The sequence below is a fragment of the Thermobia domestica genome, chromosome 5 (assembly GCF_964235325.1).
Source record: "Thermobia domestica chromosome 5, izTheDome1.hap1.1, whole genome shotgun sequence".
Lineage (NCBI taxonomy): Eukaryota > Metazoa > Arthropoda > Insecta > Zygentoma > Lepismatidae > Thermobia > Thermobia domestica.
Window position 1 is genome coordinate 162,940,508 of NC_137458.1, and position 22,393 is coordinate 162,962,900.

The 22,393-nt window shown below is 32.8% G+C and overlaps 1 protein-coding gene across 7 annotated transcripts in view; it reads right to left on the reverse strand.

The window, feature by feature from the left end:
* LOC145686228 (cyclin-dependent kinase-like 4) overlaps positions 1-22,393 on the reverse strand; it is a 188,722-nt gene that overhangs the window by 45,187 nt on the left and 121,142 nt on the right. For 5 of the 7 annotated variants that reach the window (XM_081759302.1, XM_081759303.1, XM_081759304.1 and 2 more), the window contains exons 5-8: positions 17,827-17,939; positions 10,794-11,511; positions 6,180-6,448; positions 4,002-4,075 (exon numbers count right to left, since the gene is read on the reverse strand). In XM_081759302.1, the coding sequence (XP_081615428.1) occupies positions 4,002-4,075; positions 6,180-6,448; positions 10,794-11,511; positions 17,827-17,939 (1,174 nt within the window). Of the gene's footprint in view, positions 1-216; positions 1,837-4,001; positions 4,076-6,179; positions 6,449-10,793; positions 11,512-17,826; positions 17,940-22,393 lie in introns of those variants that run through there. The other 2 variants (XM_081759306.1, XM_081759308.1) reach the window with 2 other exon arrangements.

Sequence of the window (22,393 nt, forward strand, 5' to 3'; positions counted from 1 at the left end):
TGAAGAAGAACAAAAATTAGAATATTCAAGCCATAATCAAAATAATATTGAAAAAGAAGTAAAATCAAAATATTAAAATCATGACAAAAATAATACTGAAAAACAACCGAAATTAGAATATTCAAACAATGATTCCAAAAATATTAGAAGAAGAACAAAAATTAGAATATTCAACTCATGATCAATATTGAAGAATAATGGGAGTTGAAATATTCAATCCATGAACAAAATAATATTGAAGAAGAATGATCAATGTAATATTGCGAATATCCCTGTAACTTGTCACTTACTTATTACACAAATATTGTGTTTTGTTAATGTGTAAAATATAACTGATTCTTGTAAATAACTAAATAAAATGCAAAGGGAGTTAATCCACTAAATAAGATATATAATTCTAAGCTAAAATAGCTCATTTGTTTACCAAATATAGAGGACTTAGGTAATTCTTTTGTAATAATTCGCCCTTTTTAACTAAAGTTGCTACTATATACTATTAATAATCATTCTTAATGTTATCTTCTGGGTAACTGATTACAACTTCCTCTCATTCATTTAATTTAATATATGATGTTCTTTCCTCTAGGCTGATGAGAATTGTGCCCCTAGCTTACTATCAGCCTATTACTAAAGGTGTTAACTATTTGACATTGGAGGGCCGCGGCGACTCAGTGCCAGAGCGTTCACCTCTGATATACGGGGTCCTTGGTTCGATGTCAGCTCGCACCAAGTGAGCTTTAAGATGGACAAACACCGTATGCGTGGGTTTTCTCGGGGTCTCTCGTATCCTCTCACTTTCTTCATTCCACCCTTTCATTCATTTCTCATCATCACCGTCTCCTTTAGCCTAGCCGGAACAAACGTGGGACGTAAAACTAACATATTTTAGTTTTTTTTATTTGACATTGAACAGCTTGTAATTTATAACCATTATACCTGATAAATATTTGACAAGATCAGGAATGAAAAATTGTAAAATAGGTAATTGCTAGAATGAATTTTGGTAACTACTAGTTTGACAAGTGAGTCATATTTCGATTTCACCACTTCCTTCTGGATTTTACACATATTAATGTAGCACTAGCACGATTCATAAGTGTAATTCAGAGTTGTACTTGTACTTGGGCCTTTTAGCATACTTTCTTTGTTAATTACTAGCTCGAATTAAAAGAAGCAGTATTCAACACTATCTTGAATATACAACTGATTTGAATATTCTAAAAGTGAGAGAATATATTCAATTACTTTTGCATATTTGCCATATTACACCCTGCCTATAATGTAATGAACATAATTTCAAATTAAAATAACTTTTTCTTTTTCACCCGTCCTTATGTATGCATGATTTCATATAATATATATATTTATAATTTATATTTAATTAAGAATTGGGGAAGGGCTTCATAGCAAAACTTTCACTTTGATTTTGCAAAATATTTCTTTCTCAAAAAGAAAAAGATCTTAGAGATTTTGGCTGTTTAGTGGAAGCACTTTAGTGTTTAGATTATATTGCGTGTTATAATTTCTTATGTAATCAAATTATGTTTATATTGCCAACTGTTACTGGAAGATGTTAGGAATTTTAAAAATAGAATTATGTAAAACACTTGGCTCTTATTTGACCTTGAGCATTTTTAAAACCCAAATCCAGTCTCAACCGTTCTCAGCCATCAAACAGTTCTTCATTTTGTTATTTTAGTAACAAAACTTTCCGTTTAATAAAAGACCTAAGACTAATGTAGTGTATCTTCAGTATCACTTTTGTTGTTGTTTGAGCCACCTCAATTTGTAGGAGTTGATATGCAAAATGGCCTGAAAAGTGTAATCACATGTTTTCTGTAATACAAATCATAAAATACATTAAAACAATTCAAAGAACCAAATAACTTTGTCATGCACACTGAAATATAATGAAAATTATTACAAGTTGATATATTATATATAAACGTAATTATGTGAATTTTAACATTTGTTAAGGTGTTGAGTAAAGTTGAATTTTACTGTATATGACTCATCCTAAAGATGAAAATAACTTTTCTAACAAAAAAATTAGGTAATTAGAAAAAGAAACGATAATGATAATAATGAAAAGTACAAGGAAAAACCTATATTTAATAATTACGATGTATTAACGGTGATTTGACAATAAATTATGCTGTATTAAACAGATGCAACAGACTAAGAGATTAATTACTTATTTCTGAAGATAATAAGTTGACAGTCCTTTGAAAATTATTTCGATCTAAGTACGTAAAATAGAACACAATAACACAATTAAACAACTTCATTTCATTTGGATAGACTTGTTCTTGACTGATATAGATAAAGTGTAATCTAACCATTACTTACTGAAATAGCACACAAACTATCTTCTAAATGTGGATTCATTTTCTGGGAAGATTTTCCAAACATGCCGTAAACTGGGGTATTATGCATGTGGGGAAAAGTATATATTGATATATTTTTTCAACACTTATACATCTGTAAGACTATATCCAATACACAATGGCAATGCAAAAAATGATAACTAACGTAGAGATTTCAAAGTTAACATTAGTTTAGCATTTAATTTAAAGGTTGAAAAGTCCTAATTACAATGAATAAGAAACCAGAATTTCATTTCTTGATGTGTATATATATATATATATATATATATATATTGGAGTTTCATGAGAATTAGATTTTTTAAAGTTTTTAAAAGTTCTTTCTAATTTTTGTTAATCCGAGAGATACTATTCTAAATTTAAGCTTATATTTCTGTGATTATTTACTATCTAGAAAAGTAAAAACGTTATGACACACGTACATTTCAGTATTCAGAACGAACTTCCATCCGTAATATAAGGTGGAGGTAAAGAACATCTCCAATTTGGGACAAGCAATATGAGGCCAAGAATTAGATGGTGACAAAGCACCATACTTGCTATACACAGGTGGTAATGTAGTCAGTATCATACTCCGACGCCTCTACCCCTATGTTTCCCCAGATATCTATGCTACACAGACTAAATGAACCCCTGAGCCACATTGCAGCGAGGGTACAACGGGTTCCATCTGTAATATACAGCTGATAAATTACGAAAAGTCGCCAGAAAAAATGGGGTGACATAATTTAGTTCCTCAAAAACTTCGGCGATGTGAGAAACGTTTTTAGTACTTATATCGTCCTTAATTTATATCTGAAGGTAATTAAGTGATATATTGTTTCAGTGTGTTCTGCCACTTTCTTCAGCAACTTCTTAAAATGGGTAAACTGAACAAATAGTTAAATTCCTCCTCTCTATAGAATTATCGTAGAAGAATTCATGAAACATTAACCCTCGGAAATTCTAGAAACTATATTTTTCCCTTTGGAATTCGTGTATTATCCTATTTAAAAAATATATTATGAAATTTTTGTTCTTAAATATTCCTGTGAGTAAATTAAAAATGGAATTCCAGAAAGCCATTGATCACTTTCCACATTATTCCTAAAATTTCAGATGAATAGTGTTTCACTATTTCTTTTAGTATAGTTTCATAGGGACAAGGAATCTAGCAATGTTCCAGTTTAGCAATTTTAACAAGTAACTGAAAAAGGTAGCAGAACACTGAAACAGCTTAAGTAAATCACTAACTTGAGATACAAGTTCAGAACGTTGTATCTGAATTACGCATTCCTACAGTGTTTAACATCTAAATTACGTATCATATAGCATGTATCACTTAAGATTTAAGTATAGTTTGCTAGTCGTCTTTATCTGAAGTAATTAACAATAAAAGTTGTGTAAATCAATGACCAATTTTGCTGCAGACTGTACAACTTATCTTTGAATTATTTCTTCAAAAGTGTTAACTATTTAGACAAAAAATACAAATCATAAATACTTATGATTAACATCAAAAATTTAAATAGTGAACTTTATAGCCTATATCTACAGAAATCTAGATTAAACAATATTATAATATAGTGGGCTTAACGTATTTTAATCTAATTATAAAAAAAATGTTTAAAAACTTACTGGAGAAGTAAACGTGTCTGCTTGAGATTGGGGTTTCTCTTTTCTTTTTGTTCCTTTCGTTGGACTACCTACAGCTGTAAATAATAATAAAAAAAAAAAACATACATATTCCATCGTGAATATAATTGTAATTAAAGCTTTACTGCTTGGAGTGAGAACAGCATGTAAATTATTTGCTAATAAAACTTAACAAAAATACAGGGATTGCAAAATTGAATAATATAGATAATAACTGATTTTATACAGTTAAGATTCCTTTTTTTCTACAGAATTCTCATTTTACATATATTAAGGTATCTCCACTCTTCACAAGTTTTCAAAATTATTAACCACCATCAACCAGTAACCAATGAATGATTTATTGATGTTTTTAGATAAATTTAAAGCAACTGCTTGTAAAATAACAAGATCTTCAATTATTGTCTCTCAAAACACAACGAGATTTCTATTTTAATTTCTAATAAAATAAATATTCTCTGGCCTTATGACCCACGAAAGGTGGGCCAGAGGAGACATGCAGCACGGCCGGCATCGTTTTCTGAATTGATAATGATGAATCAACTGAATCTCACAGAGAATTGACGGCAGAACTATGTATACCAAAGACACACTTTTTAATCATTTGGCTGAATAAAAACTCAATAAAGAAATACAATATTATACAATTAGCATAAAAACTTATATCAATGTACTATTTGTGAAAAAACACAAGTTGCATGTGTTCAATAAGAAATAACTGCCTGTCTGTAAGACTTAAGTATAACAAAGGAAAAGACCTCAATATTAAGAAATTAATATAAATACATTTTTTATTCCTTTTTTTTTTGTGTGTGTGTGTGTGTGTGTGTATGTGTTTCTCACAAGAAAATACCATAATTGTTGTTTAGTTGATTGTTTAGAGTTTTATATCTCTAAATTAGCATTTAAGCTATGTGAAATATTGATCTACAACTTCACGTGAAATCCAAACTACTAGAGCTTCCACCAGGAATCAAACCAAGTTTCCAACGCTGAAGGTGTGAGTGCTAAGCTCTAATAATTATCATTTCTGAAGTAATAACTATTATTAATAAAGAGAATTTCAATATTTAAATAAAATCTAAATAAAAAATGAAGATAGAAAAAGATTACATAAAAATACACTCAGCTGATGTTCAAGAAAAATAAAATCTCTACAGCTTGAATTATCACAGTGATAATATTTTTGTTTTCACACCTTCCTCTGTAGTGCGTAAGATGCTTATTTGCTACATACAGCGTATGAGTAGTGATTAAACCCATGCCACTCAACTGCATTCATATTATTCCCAACGATAAATTTTATACATTACAGAGGAAAACGTACTATACTGTATAGTAGTCATGTACAATAGCCGGTCCCTGGACCAGTCCTGGCCCACTGAACACTTTCATTTTACCCGCCTGATCCCTTATTGAAAATATACTTATTACCTAATCTTAAAGTGTATTGAAAAAATTCCCTGGATAACTGATGTCCACCTTGGAAAATATCATCCGCGTTGGAACATCGAGTATACCACGGAACATTGAGACTAGCTCAGAACATGAGGAATCAAATTCCGCACTAAAATGATAAACAAATAGAGTTATTCTGCTTTTCTTTAGTAAATAACCGTTACCTTCTTGGTTACCGTTATAACAGTTTTTGTGTTCCTGTGATGCTATTATATAATGAACGAGTCTCTCCATTAAATATGGTCATTCGATTGTTATGAAAATGTTCTACATTCTCTCATACGGCTCTCGACCCCAATAACTCCTCTGTGATTGGCCCACCGTCTGTTCCAACTTGCACATACCTGCTGCTGTAGAGGAAGGTTTGTCACATACTTGCTCTAGTAATTCGAAATTAATTTATTACAGTAAATACCACGGGAAGTTATCTAACTTACATCAAAAGAGTAGACTCATAATCACATTAGAGAAATTCATGTTAAATTTCGGCTCCTGTATTATGAGAGAACACAGACTTCAAAATGCTGGGGTTTTTCTCTTTTTCTGGAATTTTTACTTTTTGTGAGTATGATTATTTTTCCTATTTTTCCAGTTGTGCTTGAGTTTTAAAGGGTTTTGAGTGTCTAGAGAATGCTTAAAAGTGCTGTGCTAGAGCAGAATGACTGCCTAATTTAAATGAGAAACCATAAGAGATCTACTTACCACCAGGGACATTAGGAAGTGAGAATTCCTCGAGAGGCTTTGCTTTCCAGGCATCTGTTTTCATTCCCTTCTTAGGAAAACTTCCCCAAGTCTGCAATCCTTTGTCTGGCGTCGGAGAATCCCCAAAAATGGATTTGTCAATATTCATTTCTATTTTATCTAAACGCTTCCATTGCGTCTGCGTCGTTTTCTGAAGCGATTGGTTCGGTCCCTGAGGTTTGTCCTTCATTCGTAAACCCAAAGGAGACCTCTTCAACGGATCAGAAGATCTAAGAACAAAACAAAGTAAAATAATAGAAATCTTTTCATTTTGCAAAATAACACTGATTCAATTATATAGCTGTAAGTCAGCGTTAGAAGTTACGAAAATGAAGAAACAGAATATTTGAAGTAAACTTGTTTCTAAAAATGTAGTTTTGCATTTGAAATATAATTACAATTTTAAAGTTACTATCTGCATTTTTCAGCTACTTTTTATTACATAAAACTTGACATTTTTAAATACAACAATTTGTCTACGAAAAATGGCTTGAAGATACTATTGGAACGTAGTTATATAGTTAGAAACTCACCTATAAGCCTCCTAAAAAAATGTACAAAGCTACAACTAAGAAAGTCGGAAGAACAACTAGTATGTTTATCAGAAATTGAATACTTATCGACTTCGGCCTTTCTTTTAATCAAAATAAATGTGCTTTGGTATTCCGTTCTTCGAATTTGAACTGCTAATTCAAGTGCTTTGGTCAACACTCTGAGGACCTTTCCATCTTTCATCTGCGAAACTATAGCTCTTTATGTATTAAGAAGCTTAAATTGATTACATCTTTTCCTTAGTAATACTATCCATGGCTTTGGATTGATTATTTTACCAAAAGAAAAACACTGACCAAAGCTTAAAATCCACTTTATTTTAAATTATAATTTGTAACGGTTTCGGAGACACTATCGACAATAATGTTTTCCTTATTCAACGTTACACATAATTAAAAGTTTCTTAAGCTTTCTGGTAAAACTAAACGAAACCATTTGGCGTAACAGCCGATTTTGTGGACCTAAGCCTGCTACAGTGCCATCTGCTAGCGACCGCCTGAACTACTTCCAGCTTAGCTGCGAGCACGTGGTCAGCGCGCTGCGACGCCCTGTCCCTAACACGCGCATCAGCAGCTTTCTAGACGTAGTGGCAGCCACGTCTTGTTTTCACGTGACTTCACCACAGTTCGCCTCACAACGCTGAGTGGACGCCGAAAATTGGGAAGTACCGGCCGGGAATCGAATCCGGGACCATACGGACGTGAGTTCAACGCTCTAGCTTCAAGTTCAACGCCACTTTAAGCTTTTTGGTGGTAACAGTAATAGTTAGTTTTTTTGTTTGTTTTTTTGTTTTTTTTTAAAGAGATTACTTTTAGTACAAATTCAACTTTGACAATGCACTTAATGTTATATATACGCAACACTGTTATGTTAAAAGTTTTCCTGTGATATTCATGGCTATTGTTTCCTTTTGAAATGATTAATCTTTTTACAAGTTTGATCACATGTTGATTTTCTTTCAGTTTAAGGAATCAAGAAGAAAAACATTTTCGTCTGTTATAATGTAACAAGGATTCATCCATTCCATTTAATCATATTTTCCATCATCTCTTAGTTGGAGGCAACTACTCAATATGACGAATTAAGGAGTTTTAGTTTCTCAGCTGACAGTTGAAGAAGTTGACATTGGTTCGACGACACCATTTGTATCTTTCTACAAACTTTTAAGATGCTTATAGGAAAGTTTTTAATTTGCCTATGAATTTGTCGTCTTGGAATTTATGTACAGTTACCAGAAAAAATGGTATGCATATCTGACATTCTTTTGTCAGAAACTTTGGAACGAACTGAGTAATTTCTCAATTTTCAAGATAGAGTTTCAAGTATTGTTCAGAGAATTGGCTTCTCTCTACGTCTACGTATGGAGTGTGTATGCTCAATCTGCTAGTAGTTGTACAAAACTGATTTTTTTCCCTATACTTGACATAAGTTTGCCTCTATGCACTAGTTATCTGTAATAATATTGCACAGATACATTCAGAAATGCATTTCCCGTTATAAATATTCTGCCAATAACTTCCTAGTGAATGGCACAATTTATATAGTAATCGCTGCAAATTAAAGAAGACTCAGTAATTTATGACATGATGCAGTTTACTCTCAATTGATTTACAAATTACCAACAGAACCAATAATAGGGAGAGCATGTAACTATGTAAGTTCAGAAATGGATTTCCCTTTACAAATATTCTTTTAAAGTACTTTTAATTGAATCATCAAATTCCAGCATAGAATTTGTAATTTAAAAGAATATTATTCTCCGATTGGTTGCTTCAATTGAAGCTGTTGACAAATTGGATTGTCACAAGTTACGTAATTAATTGTGATTGATATTTCTTCACTTTCTGTATCTCTTTAAAAGATTTCCCTGAATAGTCATTAAGAATTATCAATAAATCAATAATCTGTAAACAAAACTTCAGTTCTGCAAATAATACTGTCACATTAACACCAGATAACATTATCAGTTACTAATTTAATATATACTGTATATATAATTTTATAGGAGGGAAATAATATAATATTTACTTTGAAAAAAAGCTTTACAGCTACTCATCTAGTTGCAATATATTTAGTTTTCTGGTTTCGACCATTTAAATGTGTGTTTTAGTACCTTGTGCATGAGAAAGCTAATTAAAATTTCTTAAAACAACACTGATGATATTTCTCGTTCAGGAACATTGCTATAAGCACACAAGATAAGATTACTTTTAATATTTAATAAACCAAATTCATGGATGAAAACTTAAACTTGAATTTTAAAATTATCATTACTATATATTAATAATAAGTGTATTCAAAAGTATTTTAATTTTTACTTGTTACCTTTTGTTTTTTTAACTCAATGTCCAAACTTCAAAAATACATAAACGCAATCTATATACATAGCATGAAGTGCAGAGTAGATATCATAAAATGTACAGTATGGAACATCGTAGAAAATGGGTAGTTGTCAGTTTCCTCTCCAGTTTCTCACTTTTTTCAAGATAGGTATTATAGAAGTTGGAGAATAATATTAAATTTTTTCTTCATTAACTTTCTAGTAACTAAAAAATATTAATTAGTAAACTAGTCAATGTTTCTGAGATAACTTTGATTCTTCTATAGTTTGTCTCCAACTTCAAGCTGTATTAATGAATTTGAAGACATATTCTTTGACAATGGGGACCACATACCGATAATATAAAACTATTTTACTAACATTGTAAGTTATATTTTTTAAATTACTAAACATACAGAAAATTTTCAATATTTTTTCTTTACTCTCACAATATTTTGGAATGTTTCAAACAACAGAGAGGGACTAACCAGTGCCATTAAAGACTCTATGCAGAAGCAACAACTTATATTGCGCTACCATCTATACTATCGTTAGAGTATATAGAAACTGAAAATAACCATACTAATGGGGAAAATCAATTTGTATTAATATATATTATTGTAAGTTCGTTATTTTAAAAACAATATTGAGAAGAAATAAATAATAATTACATTTTAATTATTTACTTTATGCAAAGTGTCATTATTCATAATAAAGAAACATTATGGATAAAAGATTATAAGAAAATCTAAATCTTATTCCTTAATATAACGTCATGAACATAAGAATATTGTGACAAATATTCTAAGGGCAATAAATTGTCATTTCTTAATATTGGACACCTACTAATGTAGAAAACTGATTTGAGCTCGTAAGAAGCATGGGCCTAATTTTCTACATGAATACGAATTCTACCTATTTAGCTATGCATGAAATTTGAATTATGAAAACCGAAGTTCACCGAAATTTTTCAGAAATTCTTCAATGAGTTAGCATAACTTCTGTAATACATCACAATATAATAACCATGGAATACACAGTTGTATCTACGTAATTAAAGTAACCACAATTGTCACTTAAATTTTGAGACCTTAGTATTTATACTCTTAACTTGCACTCTAATTACTTACTATTTATGATCTTACTTGCGTGAGGCCTGATTTTAAAATTAAAAGAATTTCAGAGCTTTACAGTAGCGCAGTATTATTACGCGTTCTATCTGTGTAAGTAACTAGTCAGCATATTTCTGATTTGATGCCTAGTAGTATGTTACTTGGATGCCACTTTTATTGTAGATCCGTATTTTATATAGCCAAGATACTACAAAAAATGTTAAATCTTAGTCATGTTGTCTCTTTGAGATCTTCTTATATCATCTTAAATAGCGCTTTTTTGTCTACAGAACAGAGTGCATAGATTACTATCGAGTGTTATGAAATATTAAATGAATAAAGTCGAGGTCGGAGAGACGTGCTATTTGTTTCATGTACCCAAGGAATAGTACGGTATAAACTTAATCAAAATGTCAGGTACAAATAGCTTAATCTTTTTATTTCCTACCAAGTCAGAAACGGTATAGTATAGGCACCTTTTGTTAATTTTTATTTTTAAACATGAAGCACATGGTGGTTCAGGAAACAAAAACAATTCACATTCATGGGAATCTTAAATAAGAAGTTAAATAATCATAAAAGCGCACTTACTTTCCTATTACACTTGTGTTTCCTTGACTAATTCCCTCTTTATTGAAACTAATGTTATTAATAAATGGGTGAAGCACTTGAAGATGTGACAGCGAAGATGAATCACTATTTTGCGAGTGAAACGGAGATTGCGTCACAGTTTTGGAATCTGTAATGTTCTTTTGCTCTTGTTGTTTCAAGGGCATTGGCATTATTTTTGACAGTACCTTGGACGGGGAATTCTTCTGGAAAGGCACACTTCGACTATTTTCTTCACTAAGTAAGTCATCACAAGGTTCTGATAACTTTCTCCTCGATTTCAATTCTCGCCTATCACCAACATTGTCAGTAATATTAATTTTCCACCGTTGTGGTCCTCCTATACTCGAATCTTTGCGACTAGCTTCACTATCACTATTGTCCTTCTTTGCTGAACTTACTAGCTGCAGCTTGCGTAATAAAGGATTATTTTGAAACTCTTGCTGTATCTTTTGTTTTAATTCTGGCAGAAACTTTTCCTTGAAATTATCATGGGTAAAAAAGGGGTGTTTCAACAACTCCGTACTGAGAGGTCTATGAGCAGGATCCATCTTAAGGCAAGCTGAAGTGAAATCCAGTGACAAACTAGACCAAGCAGGGTATAATTTATTTAAAGATTGAGCCCCATCATCCGCCATTTTCATTCCTTTGTACATCGGATTTCTAGCAATCATTTGTTGATGTCTTGTTGCAAGTTTGCCTGTTGAAATTTAAAATAATGATTAAGCGGTAATCTCACAAGAAAATTTACGAAAATTAAACTATATATAAAATTTAACATCATTAAGCATATAAAAGAGCAAAAACAAAGTTTAAACTATTCGCTTTTATTTTACTTCCATAGAAAACAATAAAAACAAATCAATTAATCATTACATATATAAAAGTAGTACATTTCGTTGTATGTAGCGAAGACGCAAGTTTCCAGAGGTAAATGAAAGAATATATATACACGAGGAACCACTGGAAAGTTCGGGATATGATGCTGCAGGTACCACCTTAGATCTCATCAGAATTAATCAGAATTAATGCGATGCAAAGCAAAGTCACACTATCAGTTGGACGAAATTTACAATTGCTTTGCCTATAAAGTCTACTGAGTTATTGCTGTTTACTTCTATACTTTATAATTGATTGACATGATATTATTTTATTCGGTTGACACTTGCATAGTAACGATTTTTCATGCATTTTAATAATTTAATGTTATTTAATATTGGTAGAGTTTACACCAAACATTTGTTTCTTCAGTGGTTGTTAGAATATATATGAGTTATGCTGGAACATACATATACACATCATCCATTATATACGTATATTAATGGATGATGATATGTATATGTATTTTCCAGCATAACTCTAAAACGCCTAAAGGAAACCAAACTTGGAACATATATTACTTACAGTCTGTAAAAGAGTCTTACGCTTTTGCATTCGGTTGGAATGCTTTCGTCGTCGTTTTGAAGAAAGAAAAGAAACTACAATCCAATATCTCTACAAGAGTACTGTTAGAGTAAGACCTCTAGCACACCTAGGAGAAGAGGAGGATGAAATATATAAAAAGGTCGAAAAACCGATATTAGTGTCGAATCGATAGTTTTTTGGGTCCGAATACATAGTTTTTGGTAATGTCAGGTGTTAGGATTAGATTAGGAAGTGTTTAGGATAGATTAGGTTTTATTTTGCATTTATTGTGTAAGTTTTGTCCATTTTCTGTCTTAATTTCTTACATTTCTTCAATATTTTAATAAATTTCATTTCATTTTCATCAGTAGAACGACTTTCCTATCCTAAATCATTCTAAAAATTATCATTCATAAAACTTCTCCATATTCAGCCATTTCGATAGAAATTTGTCAAAATTACACAGTTCTAAATGCACTTCAATATTGACCCATCTGACCTCAGTAACACAGATTTACGAAATTTTCGATAATTGGTCGCTTTTCTTTGAAGTATCTTGTAATTTGCTCACTAGCCAATCTTCGTATTATTACGTCACTAAGAAGATTTCTCGAATGGTGTAGGCTTCCAAAGTAGAAGTTAGAAGCTGTCTTCCAAGATTTTCTATAAAAAAAATAAAGAACGCTGTTTCAGGGCAGGTTTGGGCATTTTTTTAAGTGCTATTCTGGTGGCGAACTTCGATTTATAAGTTCGCAGCTGGACGGAACAGAGCGAACTGTACAAAATTTGATGAGGCGCCTTTCGTATTGATTTCGCCAATATGGTGAATGTTGACATAAACCGTTGATGCGTAAAAATTTGTTTCTTGAAAGGATGTGAAAGATTTATCATTAGATAAATCTGTCCAAAGAATTAGGATAAGTCACATTTAAAGAAAAAGTGTGAAAGGATCGACCGGATTGAACTGAAACGTTAATCCAGAAGAAGAAAAGTAAAGCCACTTGCATGTAAGAAGCTGGACCACCGGCTTAACAAGGTATTCTTTCTAAGTCGGATGGATAACAGTTCGAATCTTGAGAGGTGCTGGTACCCATCACAAGTAAATTACCGTAAGTAATGTTTTGGTCTTAAGTGCTGTGCGTAATCAAGTCCCAAGTGCTCATAAAATCTGCATTCGAAAGTTATTATTTTTAACCTAAAAATTCAGTGGTACGATACAGTGTGAAGATGATGTGATTAATGATGTGTACAATTGCAATTATGCGTTCGTTATCCCTTCCGTTCTCAAAGGATCTACCCAATTATGCATATAACATGTGACAGCTTAAGTTTATTTAGAGAAAAGGGAAACAAAGGAAAGAAAATGTAAAAATTTTGTCTTGACATAACTTAGAAAATTTTCCTTTGGAATGACATCTTATAAAATTACAAAAGAAGCCCAATCTTATATATGCTGTAACATCCACTTTTTTTTTTTTTTTTTTTTTTTTAATTAAAGCCTTGTTTGGCCATGTTTTGTTTTCGCCCCCAAATGTAAACAAACCTAATATGGATAGGAACGACGTTTTCTGGCATCGCTTCCATTTATTTGATCATTTTTCTTTTAGCCTACAAAGTATACGTCTGGAAAAGTTTGAAATATAAATCCAAAGGCGTACTTTTGCTGAGAGAAGTTGATAAATTGTTTTGCCAAGATTCAGATAGGCGCAACTGGTTTCCCACGTTGTGTGCTTATTCATTTAGGTGCACGGGCACCGTAAGTCATAAAACGCAAATCTATAACGAATCTAAATATTGTCAACTGAAACGTCTCTACAAATAAATAGTACTATGTTGTGTGTGCGATAAATGCGTTGCAGATTAAGTTAGGTTTAGGTTGTAGGTTTTTGTGGACTCATGTAATTTATTTATGCATGTTAGGTTAAGCTTTCTTCTGATTTACATATGTGTGTCAAATATATTGTGCCTGCTAATGCGAACTGTAGTAGACAGCTATTGTAATGTGGAGTTAACCAATTGATGAAAAATGCTAAAAGTAAGTATGATAAAGGAGCACTTACGTGTAAGTAAAGAAAAAGGGTTTGGTAAGTAAATATGAAAAGTTTGATATGAATCGGAAAAGATAAGAATGTCATGTGATGTATGTGTGGAATTATGATATTGGTCACAAATGTTGCCACGTACTTTGGTACAGTTGAACAATAGGGGCGTAAAGCAGGTATACAGTTGTTCCCTATCTTATGAAAATAAATAAAGAAATAAAAAGATCTGTTATAATACTACGCATGCAGCTTCCATGAAACAAATAAAGGCTTAGATTGACAAAACCTGTTTTATTTCACATTTCAAAGAAGTAGTACAGTAAGATAACTGCAGTGCTTGTTAAAATTAGTTGGTACAGTACAGCTTGATCAGTTATTTGTACAATAGTCCGTGTTCCTATCCATAATGTTAACGGACCACCATAGAAAAATAGCATGAGGGAAATTTTACAGGGAATCCATCGCTGGATATCATGAATCCTGTCTATTTTTTCCAAATTTCGAGTTTTTTTTTTTTCTCTCGTTGCGCAAACTTCATACAGAAGTCACATTCAGGGCAGGTCATTTGAGTTCCGATTGTTTCTCCCATGATCATGGAGTGAATGAGTGTATCTCTGGTTACGAGCTATTCTTCTATGATGGCAACATAGACTTGTAGCTGGCTAAAACTGATGATATACTCAAACGCACCTTGGTCCTGAGAAAGCGAACATCCGAGAACAACAGAAATATGGCAGGGAGATGAATAGAATTTTCTTTACAAAATATATAAATACATTCATGCAATACACCTACACGGTTAGCTATCTTTCACAACATTTATGTTTATATAAAATAACAGCATACACGTTCACAGACAGACATTACACATTATTATTATTATATTTTTATTTAATTTTATATATGTTTTCTTATATTATTATATTGCTTTAGTACTTAAATATTATAATTGAAATTATAATCTATTTAGGTTACATCAAATGTAAAATAAATAAATAACTTGTTCATTTAATAAAAATCTCAAATCTAAAAATAAAATATTCTTAGACTTTGCCAAATAACAAAATATGTACGTAATGAATATTGTTAATATGTGCGTCACGTACTTTGAAACTTAAATTAAGCAGATTTTCAGTCTTTTCAACTCGTCAGTTACACAATCTACCTTCTTAACTCTACAGAGAATACATGCGGAACGTTAAAGTAAACATTTATGTTGTTCCAACGTAATTGTAATCAAACAGCAAATCACTCTTCTGAACCAAAGGACTTCTTAATGTTGAACACTGTCACTATCAATTCTGATATAAGAATAATTTCAGAACTGTACCCAAGAACAGTGACGAGGTGTACTCCTACAATCAGGGTAAGTTTAAGATAAATTGGTAACTTAAGATATTAATTGTAAAAAATAGCTTAAAGTTACATAACAAGTACATTCATACTTAAATCGATAGTAGCAGTCCTTACATTTTAGTTTCCCTTACGATAAGAACTTTATAAAATAAATTTTCATGTTGAGGAAGTAGTTGGATATCATACCAATTTTATTTGAATCAACGGAAAATATTTTACTTTAGAAAGTATATTCCAAAGAAGAAAAGTACTTTCAATGATAGAACTGCACTATCATATTGACAGAAAATGAATACACAACTACCTTTGTAAGTGCTCTATATGCGCATTCTTGGGAGTACACATTGTGACAGTCTAGACCTTAAAGAAACGTTTCAAAGGGACAAAGAATACACGTTTACGTTTGCAATAATATTACCCATGAATAACGATACAGATTTGCTTATATATATATATATATATATATGTGTGTGTGTGTGTGTGTGTGTGTGTGTGTGTTAGGGTGGCCCTTATCTTGGGTAATTTCGTGTTGCGATACGCACACCCCTCAAATGTATTCTCTATGACCATAAACACACATTAGTGAAATAGCAGCTCTCTACGAGAACGTTAACCCGTGCCGACTTGACGACAAAGTCATGAAATGGCGTTTCCACATTATAATATAATTTAGAATTTTCAGCCGTGATAACGGAGAAACTAAAAGAGACAGAGAAACGAAACTTCGCACGAAGCAACTAGAGAAAGGGCGATATCTGCTCGTTTATTGGCAAACAGCACCGGATGAACAGTGTTGCCAATCCAAGACAAAGTTGTGTTTTTTGTAAATGTAATGGCCTAAATTGAATGTCATCATTGGAAGCAGCAATGCAAATAAAGACAAAAGAGATGGTAAAGACAGATCAGTGTTGCAAACTGTTCTAGAAATAACGTGTAATATGTGTTGGCGCACACAGGGAGAGAGGTACTAAGTTTTGTACACCTCAAATCATATATTGACAAGAATTGTTTACGTTGACTCTAAATCTAGAAGCATCCGCTGAACAGTGTTGCCATCAACAGAAGGGAGAAATTGAGTTTGGAAGAGATACAACAACTCGGAAAAGGTCACTAGTTCTGTATGCTTTAAAACGTATAATGCAAGGCGGTAGAGCATGAGGAGTAGAACCATGGTTATGTGAGATCGATAACTGACCAAGATATACGATATCTTGTTAAAGCTGACAAGTAAGGTTTGTGAAAGGTGGCAGCGCTGCACAGCGGGTTAGAATCCCAACAACCTGGCTAAAATATGAAAACAGTGTTCAATTTGCATGGGTTTATGTACTCGTGGGCTTTTGAGGACGCTGATAACCATGATGAAATAAAGAGTAAAAAAGCCGCTGCTGTGCAGCGTTGTCATCTTTTACAAACCTTAGTTCTCTACTTTAACAAGATACCGAATATATCTGTCAGTACGTGAGTTAGCAATCTTACATAACCACGGCGCTACTCCTCATGCTCTTCTGCCTTGCATTATAGGTTTTAAACCATACAGCACTAGTGACCTTTTCCGAGTACTTCTGTTTCGAGTATTTCTCCCTTCTGTTGATGGCAACACTGTTCAGCGGATGCTTCTAGGCTTAGAGTCAACGCCAACAATTCTTATCAATATCTGATTTAAGGTGTACAAAACGTTAGTATCTGACTTTCTGTGTGTGCCAACACATATTACACGCTATTTCTCGAAAAGTTTGCAACACTGATCTGCCTTTACAATCTCTTTTGTCTTTATTTTCATTGCTCCTTCCAATGATGATACTCAATTTAGGTCATTCAATTTACAAAAGCACAACTTTGTCTTGGGTTGGCAACACTGTTCATCCGGTGCTGTTTTCCAATAAACGAGCAGATATCGCCCTTTCTCTAGTTGCTTCGTGCAAAGTTTCGTTCCTCTGTCTCTTTCAGTTTCCCCGTTATCACGGTTAGAAATTCTAAATTATATTATAAAGTGGAAACGCCATTTCATGACTGTCGTCAAGTCGGTTAACGTTCTCGTAGAGAGCTGCTATTTCACTAATGAATGTTTATGGTCACATAGAATACATTTGGGGGGGGGGGGGGTGCGTATCGCAACACTTAATTACCCAAAATAAGGGACACCCTAATATATATAATTTTGCAGAGAGATAACATGAAAACTTAAATAGAAAGAAATAAACCATGAGTCTCACCTAAAGCTTTAATTATCATGAAAAGCTGGTCGATATCAGAGTCCCCAGGAAACAAAGGATCTCCAGTTAGCATTTCTGCAAATAGGCAACCTATGGCCCAAATATCTACTTCCCTGAAACAGAAGAAAGAATGTTATTATACTGTATGTATGTGCTCATTAAGACTTCCTAATAGGAAGTATATGCGATACTTGCAAGGAATACTTTTTCCAACCTTAAAATATATTTGAGAACTCTGAAAGATGTGTTTAGCATATCCCGTAAAGATGTGACTTTATCCAAAGTTACAGCTATCAACGGCGATAAATAACAAAATTATGGCGTAACAATGATTCGAGGATCATGAATCCAGAAATTGGCAACATATGTAAATGAATTAAAAAAATCTTAAAGCATGCATCCTATGTTTGATAGCATGTACATATTATACAGCTTATAGGATAAGGAAACTGTTAATTTCTGAAGACTACCATACTGCCCCGGTAAAACAGAACTAATAATACTAGTAAAAATAATTCTTCGTTGAGAAATTTAATTATACAAGGAACAAATTCTTAAGTATGAAATAAGTATTTTTCTGGAAAAATTATCCCATTAAATTAGTATAGTAAGATGGAAGTATGTGCTGTAGCAACTACAACTAAATAGACATGTTAGTATTCCAAAAGCTTTATCAAAACAAATTTTAGTTGAAAACTTCGTAATATTCAAATATGACTAGGGACCGAATTTTAGGCAAAATGCCTACTCCTCAATGTTAGAAACATGTAGAATTTAAGATAAAGGTCCTTGTTTCAATGTCAGCAAAATTTATTTTGCCTATTTCAGTTTATATTGTTTATATTGTTATTTAAATTCCGAAAATTGCCTATTAATGCGTTTCTTTTAAAAATCAAGCCATCATTGAGATAACTACATAGGTATCTTGTTTCAAGAAATTTTTTTATTGTTACAAGAGATTTAAAACAACAAATTAACCTATGTCCAGGTCAAGGCTAAGTTCTGCCCCAATATACAGAAAGAATGTTACCACGAGAAATGAGAATGAGTTGTTGCGGTTAATAAGATTTTGGACATTTTAAAAAATAATTGAACGAAACTGAGTGTTTACCTTCATTTTAAAAAGATATGCCACTTCGAAATGCGTATATATATATATATACTATATATATATACTATATATATCAAAAAACAAAATTGTCTTCTTTCTCTATTATAATTCTAAATTTTGGTTGAATATCATTAAAGGAACATCGTTCATGAACATATAATAGATAGGGATACCTCAAAATGAGATCCTTCAAAACTTCAAATTCGAACTACTGAAAGACATCATTTTGATGAAAACATAGTCTACGTTCTAACCCAAACTCAATAGCTAGTTTTTAATTCTTTGAAACTAAGTACCACGGCCATACCAGCATCGAAGAACAACAAGGGAGACAAAGTCTCCATATGAATTGACAGCTTTGAAAGTACTTATAAGTGAGGTGGATTCATGCATGTTTCACTTTCAGCTTTCTTTTCTTTTTTTATATTATTGTTTTTTTAAGTGATAAAATATCGCACAAAATGTTATAAGAAGGATAAACAAATTATTTTATTGCTTAGCAAAGTAAAATTGCACAAACGAATTGAACTGTATAAAACGTTATATTTTGGCTATGTCAATTACACTAAAGGGAAGCGTTCAACGACAGTACTTCCTCGCTAGGTCGCTACGTTTAAGAAGTTCATATCTGATCGGTTTTATTCAGAAGAAAACATCCTTCTCACCAGGCCCATATTGGCCTATCGGGCAATCGGGCAAATGCCCGATGCGCCCCCACCAAAAGGTAAAAAGAAAGAAAGGAAAAGAGGAAAAAAGGAAATGTGAGAGCACAGTAGCAAAATACCTCGTACGCCTTCACTGAGGGCGGCGGAACCAGGCGTTGGGTGGGATTTTCTGCGCCTCTATTAGAGTGGATACAGTTAATTGTTGCACAAAAAGCAAAATGCTTCTAAATTATCAGATGTTTTGTCGTGCTTGTATGGAGAACTCTAGAAACACCCCGATAATGGAGCAGGTTCAGTACTTTCCGTTGGTCACAACATCAGCGCCAGTGGTCGGTCTATCTTATTTAATGGTCTTTAGGGTATATAGACCCTTGGATTCGAGTGAGAGAATTGAATTCCGAAGAAGAGGTGGTTTGTGGGCGAACACTGAACGGTGTGGTTGATAGTGCAATAAGTAGCGCCTAGTTACAAGGTAGGTTAGTTTTTCCGATTTTTTAAAAAGCCTTTATCTTGTCAAAAACTGTTGGCTTAAGTTTAAATTGTTTCTTGTGTCAATGAAATAAGACGCTTTCACAGGGATTTTAAAACAAGCTGAGGCGGAAGACGAAGAAAGCTGATTCTTGTTTGAAACAAAGCATCTTGTGGAAACATCTTCTTTATCTTAGTGTACCTAAGATACGAACCAATCAATTCCTGCACTGGATAAGCACTTGTGATGTTTTCATATCAAAATAGCAATGTTCTCGGGTGTTCTGAAAAATGTAATTGTGCCGGGGAGAGAAGGTGTTGAGTGATCTGGTTTTCTTTGAAAATCTGTTTAATTTTTTTTTAAATGCAATGTTTTAAGCTGGAATTCGTCAAAATATTTCAATTTGGTATATTTTAGAGAATGCGCATAGTTCTTATTAAGGGAAATATATCTGTCCCTATACCCACCGCTAACCTTCGACCGCATCTTGTACTCCCGCCCCATGCCCATAAAAATAAAGATATAGCATATACATTTTATATTTGTGTGTTATATTTCAAACAATGTCTACAGAAAGACTGTGACCTCCAACCAAAAAGCGGAGATCAGCATCGTAAGGAAAAATGACGAAATGAACTAGAAGAGAGCTCAAAGACATGGAGCAAAATATCACGATATTTCTCAATCGAAAAATATTACGAGCGGTTAGGTGCTTAATTCCAGTATGAAAGTAAACAGTGAGTTTACAGAGAAACGAATTTCAATGACGAAAATTTTACCTGGTGAAAGGCAAGAGAAGAATCAACACAACTTGAATCTGCGGCCGATCGCTTCAGAATCTACGTGTTTAACATAATCATGGGTACTGCCACTACGAATATTGGGATCCGTTTCGCAGCACACAAAGAACTTTATGCTGACTTGTCCTGTTTAGATCCATGCAATTTTGAAGATTTTTCCAAGGGATTACCAGATAGAATACTGTAGAAAGTCAGTGAACTTTGCCAAATGGATGTCGCTACAGTAAGAGAGCAACTCGTCGGGTTTTCCTATCAGTAGGAACATTTTGTACATGTCTGTTGAAAAATTTAAGTTACGCATAAAAAGGCAATGAAGCACTCCAAGATGATGACTATGATAAGATTGATGATCTCTTTGAGGTATGTCCCAGAGTACCAGATTCAGAACAATGGAATGTTCAAAGAGATCAAACATGGACAAGAAGAAATTCTATAGCAAATGTGTTTATTGTGCTTTCGTTGTCTTCTTTAAGTACGGGCAATTAGATTGTTAATTTGACACTTTGTTCAGAGTGTACAAATTCATTTTAACCGTTACACATGTTTGTTGCGAAAGAACGTTTTCGGAACTAAAAATAATAAAGAACCGTTTGAGCAGTTCGAGTCAGGTCCATTTGAAAACGGAGTTTCGAGAGAGAGCTCACCAGTAAAATCGAACCAGAAAAAGTGATAGACTCTATTTGTTTTCTACTACGAGTAAAGAGATTGGTAGATATCTTAATCTGTAACTATTTCCTCTGTTAAGAACGCATATATTTAGAAGGCTGCTGCCGTTTGCTTGTCATTTTGTAATTGCAAAGGTAGAAATATATCAGTTTTGTAACTTATTTTAGTTATAAGCTAATATGTATTAAAGCATATAAAATATCAGTTCTATGTAAGTTTGTATTAGTTCTATATCAGACGTGTATTGTGTGTTTGTTATGTGATAATGTAGAAACTATCATTTTTGAGGTTTTTGCCACATTCTACTCTGTAAATATAAAAATATCCATATCTTTTTCTGGATCCATACATTGTTTGCTAAAAGTGTGTAATGTATGTCATGTGTAATTTTTTGAAATGTCTAATTTTTTTTTTTTAATTTGATCATTTTTTTAAAAGAATAGTAAACGTAGAGGATAATTAAAGTTAGTTGAAGTCACACAATGCTCTAAAACATTTGTTGTTGACGAAAATTACGCCTTTTTAAATATCCTTCTGGTGGTACGCCCCCTTCAGTGAAATTTACCCGATTATAATTTTGGAGCCAGTACGGGCCTGCTTCTCACTTGGGATTGGAGTACAGACAATACAAATGAACATGGTGCTGAGCTTACTTGCAGTACGCAGCAAATGGACTTACTACTCCCTACAAAATTCGCTTTTAATTTCTTTTAGAAAGATTTTAGAATAAAGTAAATCTTGTTTAGAAGCACAAAAGAGAAGGAACAGGCTTGATATATCGCTATGGATGTATCGCCACTGAGAATATCTAAACATTTAACAATCATAAGTTAACATGATATTTTGTTATCTTGAT